The sequence below is a fragment of the Xenopus laevis genome, chromosome 7S (assembly GCF_017654675.1).
Source record: "Xenopus laevis strain J_2021 chromosome 7S, Xenopus_laevis_v10.1, whole genome shotgun sequence".
Taxonomy (NCBI): domain Eukaryota; kingdom Metazoa; phylum Chordata; class Amphibia; order Anura; family Pipidae; genus Xenopus; species Xenopus laevis.
This window is the reverse complement of record NC_054384.1, coordinates 52,019,856-52,025,855: the sequence shown is the minus strand read 5'-3', so window position 1 is coordinate 52,025,855 and position 6,000 is coordinate 52,019,856. Positions and strand designations below refer to the sequence as shown.

The following is a 6,000-nucleotide window of genomic DNA, read 5'->3' as shown; positions in this document are numbered from 1 at the left end:
GTAGCAGGTTGGAGTGTTCTCTTAAGCTCTGCTAGTCTAAACTGAACACACCTCAGTATTGAAGAGGGAATCGGTTTATATTCACTGCCTGATCAGTTGCTGCAGTAGGGGATCTTGACCACTACTACTACTACTACAAACCCTAAAAGTGAACCTTGAATGAGCCACAGTGGTGTAACAGAACTCTGCTCTACCTATCACTTTATGAGACATCATCTACTACAATAGAGACGAGTAGTCCAAGAACACCCTCTCCCTTTCTCCTCTACTTAGTGAGGGCTTGACTGGGTAAAAGAGTCCACTGTGGCCCATATTGTACTGTTCACTAGCTTGGGAAGGCCTGTTTTATCAGATATGTTACAGAAGATACTCATTGCATAAGACATATCATCAACAATTGTCCTAATCTATATCTGGAGACAATTTTTGGTATTGTTACCTAAAATTACCCAAAGTGAAATGAAATATTTTTAAAATTGCCTGATCAAGTTTACTTTTATATATGCACATTAATTGCCTGGCACATACACATCAGTAAAGATCAACGTTAAATATTTTCGAAAATATGAATAAAACACTTGACCCCAAACCCATCTGAAAATGTTACATACAACAGAAAATAAAGACACAAGGGAAACAAAATACTCCATGAAATAAAAATATATACAGTAGAATAGATGCAGTAAATGATTAATAAGCAACGTTATAATAATAATACTAACATAAAAATTTAATCAAAATGGACAAATAAATAATTAAAAATAAGCAAATAAAACTTTTCAAAGGAATAAGACCAAGTCACATGGACTTTGGAAATAGAGGTGCGCAACAAGTTATATTTCTGCTGGAAACAAATGTTTGAAAAGTATAAAAACAAAACATTAAAGAGCCAATAACTTCAGAAAAAAAGTTTAAATCTAATTTGTAAGATTGATGAACCATAAAGCATCAAAATAATTATATGCCTACAAATAAAGTGTTTAGAAAAATCTGTAGAATGCTGCACAAGGTACAAGAAATGCCATTTTGCCTCTGGCGCACCCCTTTACCAAAGCTCCAATACATGTGAGACTAGTGGAATTAGATCTGAGGTTGGTGAAGTGATAAGGCAAACAGAACAGAAACTATTAAAAAATATTTTTTTAATAGCAAACACATTTACAAAATTCAAAAAATTAGTAAGTTAAAAAAATGTGGGTGAAGGGGTGAACAAACAACTCATGAATGATAATTGGGTGTAATTTTCTATTCTCTTTAACAGTTCCCCACATGTTCCAGGCATAAGCAGGAAGGACAAGCCTTTACATTCTTCCACCAGATAATTAAAACAGCGGATAATTAGGTAAGCATGTAAAATGCATGTTGTAATTACATTAATTTTTGGGTGTATATTTTTACACATTTCAAAAAAGAGGATTACTTAAGGATGAGGGGCAATAATCTGTTATCTTTAAATGACTGAATATACCAGAGATACTAATAATACTTTGAATTAAAGTACTAAATATTATTTCAGAAATATGGAATTAAAAATACAGGTATAAAATGTATTATACAGAATTCTTGCAACCTGGGGTTTTATGGGAAAGTGAGAAGAGTTTACATGAATTAGAAGAATGTCTGGGCATAACTGGGTGTGCTGGGGCAGAATGAGGCGTGGTCTAATTTTCCTTCAATGAATAAATGAAATGCTGGGAGCTATTGTTTAACTGCCCAGTTATAAATGTGCTTAACATTGGTAAATGAGACCCATAGTCTTCACAATTAAGCTGGATACAAAGCAAACGCAATATAAAAACCTCACTTTGCTTAATGAAATTTTTAAAAAAGAATGTTACATATATTGGTCATTGAAGAATATTTGAATTGAAGTCTATTAATGGAATTTCAACCAAACAATGCTGATATGTGATTTGGGTAAATAAAACCCTACTTGTAGATGGTACCTGCATACACCTAATGTGAGGTTAGCAAAAGCTTGTCCTTCGCCACACACACCCTGCATAACCTCACCAACCTTCCTACTAAAATGAACCATGGGGACCGGTCGTAAAACGGGTCATGGCCATCGCTGAAGAGATCTGATCCTTCGTCTGCACCAACATCAGAGCCAGTATCGTCCACAAATGGCTCATCATCAAAGTCTTCCATCTGGTCCTGCTGCTCATCAGCTAACTCTGTGATATCGGAGTCTGCGGTGGAGAAGGTGGGGGATGGGGTGCGGTCTGCCAGTCGCTCATTCACGCAGCCGTGGAATATGGGAGAACTAAACATTGTAATGGAAGAGTTATCACATCCCAGTGGAACAGCAGTAAAGCTCGGCGTTGCAAAAGGCTATTAAAAAAAAATTCTATCAAGACGTAAAAGGAGAAAGCAAAATTAAAGGCAAATCAGATAATAGGAAAGTGTTTTGGTCTGGCATTTGACCAATAAAAAAAAACAAACTGATGAGCAAACAAAAAAAATTAACATTAAGGAGATTAAAAAGGCAAGAGTGAAATACATTTTAATTTGCTGCGGTGAGTGGATATTTTAAATATGATTAAAAAAGTTAAAATAACCACACTTATTGTATGAATTATAGGTATTGTATTAAACATCATATTAAAAAACTCAATTAAATTAGAAAAGCATTTTACTTTGCAATTAAATAATTAGTGAATAGGAAGGCAGGTCAATATAATATTCTATAACTGCGGCATCCATCAAAACAATGAAGTACTGTAATTGATGAGTACTAGTTTTTCATCAAATAATATAGATTAAGGATATTAATATTGCAGTCTCTAAGAGCTGCTTTTAAAGTGATCCGAGATCCAGTCCCAAATCTTCTGGCAAGCCCCTGACCACCAAGTCTGCCATCACCCCCCCACCACCACCACCACTCGCCATCTTCAACCACAAAGCAATAGAAAAGTTATTTTTTTTCTCTTTCCCATTTTTTTTTTTATCATCATCTATGGCTGAAGCAAAAATGTAACATTGAATCACTGTTCTGCTCCTCTGCATATGAAAACTTTGCAGATGATAATTTTCTCTGAACTTTTTTCTGTTGCCCATCCTCTAAAGGTGGTCATACACAAAACGTCTTAAAGCTAATGTGAGAAATAGCCGATTTTCTACTGTTGTTTGAAAAGAAACTCCTTACCGCCCCAACAATACATGTTTCACTCAAGGGTGCTGGTCAGTGTGTAGTTAAAATGGACCCTTGCATTTCAGTTTCTCTGAAGTCCAGACAGCCCCATAAGCCTAAACTATGGTAACGTACAATATCACTTTTTGTATTTGCCAGAATATCCAGGCTATTCCAGGCCTGGCACTAGCAATGTCAGTGATATAGTGGGAATGCCATACAGTTGTCACTGCGTGGCTTTAACTCCTGCCAATTCAATGGGGTGGCAGCCCACAGATGTATAATATATAAAATATTAATAACCCATAAGATTACTTGTAAAATAAAATGTAAAATAAATGTGGGAAATATACAAAAAACACAAATCAGATACATATATAAGCTGATGCATAAAGAAAAACACTGCTTGTTAGAGTTTACAATCTAAAACAAAGGAAATATAAGAATGGGTCTAGGAACAGGTGACCAATCCAAAAACAGAGATTTGTGATTATACGGTGAAGATCATTAGCTGGTTGTGGTTTATAGCTAATTATAACAGATACAAAGGTATGAAGGTTGATGTGTTCACCTATAACTTATTGCAATGAAGTTATTTATGAAAACACAGCATTTTGTAATCTTTTGAATTCTCAGAATGCTTCAATATACAGTACATTAAAAGGATAAACTAGGCAGGAAGATGAAGTCCTGCATTTTTTAACCAAAGGAAGACATACAGGAGCATAATATAGTCAATAGTTAAAATGTACTATATATGTAGTATAACAGAATGCTTTAGAGGATCCTAAGATACACTGAATTACACTAAATGGCCACCCATTTTAATAAGTCCAATTTTCTTTTCTAGCCACAGCCATTACTTAATCTTCAATAAAGCTAATGCTGGTTCCTAGGCACCCTCCTAAACTAGATCTCTGACAAATAGCAGAACTTACAGTACCCCTGCAGCATGAAGAGTATAGAGCTGTTCAGCAGGGTTGTCATCTTTGTGCTTCCCCGACCAACAAATAGTGAGCAATTTTTCAGTTGTGGACCACACTAGCAGACAGAAAGGCACTGCCAAGTACCGAAGGGTGCAGTGCATAAACACTGCATGTCCTTAGATGGATCTTAGCTGGCTCAGCTAAGATCCAAACTGTCTCTAAAAGTAATGCCAACATAAGATCTATTTGTTAGAAGTTTAACAGCATAGGTTTCAATGGGCAAGCAGTGGCACACAAGTCTAACAACACATCACTGTGTGCAATATCAAGTGTTGGCTGAGGGGGCATAAGGCTCCCTGGCATCAACTCTGAAGCAGTGGAAGAGTCACTAGAGTGATGAATCGCATATCCATTAAGCAGACATGCCTGTGTTTGGTGAATGGAACCTACCACAATCTTAAGCCCAATGCCTTTGTTTCTATTTTAAGGCAGTAGTTTTGAGAAGATCCATTCCTATTTTAACACAATATCAGCTCACTGCACAAAACAAGTCCTTAGAAATTTAGTTTGTTAAGATGGCAGTGGAAAATCTTTACTAGTTTGCACAGAGCTCTGACCTCAAATTAACACCCCTGGGACAAATGAAACACAGTAAGCTAGGTTTAATTACCCAACCTCACAAATGCCCTTGTAGCTGAATAGAAACAAATCATCTGTAACAACGTTCCAAATGCAGCGAAAAGCAATCTCAAAGGAATAGAGGCTGCTACAGCACCAAAGGGAGGACCAAATTCATAATAAAAACCTTGGTTGTAAGATGTAGGACAAGCAGGTGTTTAAATATTCTCAGCCATATAGTGCTATTAAAGTTGCTACAATGTAAGCATATATAAACGTGCATATACACATTATAAACATTCAATTGTACGTCATAATATACATCAAGAGGAGGTGAAATGATCAGGAAGTACTCAGACAGTGGGGGAAGTCAACTAAGTTGGTGTCTATGTGATAAGGCTTAGCAGACCTATGCTCAATGCTACTAAAGAAATGTGCTTTAAATCCCTTTAAGATTAATCCTTTCCAAGCATTTCGTACAAAGTTTTTTTGTTCCATATTCTTCTTCATAAATTCCTTCCAATGTCATCCTATCACGTTTTGTGCTGTGGCAACGCAAGATGTTCTGACTGCTATGACTTGTATTAGTGGTCAAAATGCTGGAACGTTTTTGGATAACTTTCAATTCACATAAATGGTAATATAATTTTTCCCATAAACTATAGCAAAGATAACACAAAACAAGCACATGCACTGTGGAAGGTACAATTCAAGAAAATTGTTATTGTATTGTAATTGTATTTTTTTTTTTTTTACCAAGTCAAAAATTAAGATTTCACACAGTTAATCCTAAAATGTGACTAGCCAAAATAACCTTAACCTGTATTCATGCAAAAAATAAATACTACATTTAAAGTTTGCTATGATAAGGCAAACCCCTGGGATTGACAGTCCTGGAACAGAACCCATGTATTCACATGATTACGACTCCGAAAAGCAAAATCAATGAGTAACTCATACCTCCCAACTAGCTTGAACCAATGGAAGCGATCGTAAAAAGGGTCATTTCCAGTTATTAATGTGTCACTTTCATCTTGAACATGAGAAGCCATTTCTCCTGCACGGTCATACATTTCCCGCATCTGCTCTAACCTTAACCTGGAATGGAATCAGAAAATAATTTCAGATGTTTTGGTAAACATATGGGAATAGGTTAGCATTGCAACAACAAAAACCTGCTTTCAGTTATAGTTATGCTCACTGATATTGCTGCTGAACAGGTATGGATGGAGTAATTTATTATGGTTCCAGTCGTGCAGAGAAATGTAACAAAACATAAAAAGTAAGAAGCGATAAGAAAAACTTGGATTTTTATGTGGAAGC

At 35.9% G+C, this 6,000-nt stretch overlaps 1 protein-coding gene across 9 annotated transcripts in view; it reads right to left on the bottom strand.

Moving 5' to 3' along the window:
* kif1b.S (kinesin family member 1B S homeolog) overlaps positions 1-6,000 on the bottom strand; it is a 213,858-nt gene that overhangs the window by 93,180 nt on the left and 114,678 nt on the right. For 7 of the 9 annotated variants that reach the window (XM_041571245.1, XM_041571244.1, XM_018227630.2 and 4 more), the window contains 2 exons: positions 5,638-5,775; positions 2,018-2,266 (listed from right to left, as the gene is read on the bottom strand). In XM_041571245.1, the coding sequence (XP_041427179.1) occupies positions 2,018-2,266; positions 5,638-5,775 (387 nt within the window). The remainder of the gene's footprint in view (positions 1-2,017; positions 2,267-5,637; positions 5,776-6,000) is intronic. The other 2 variants (XM_041571247.1, XM_018227635.2) reach the window with 1 other exon arrangement.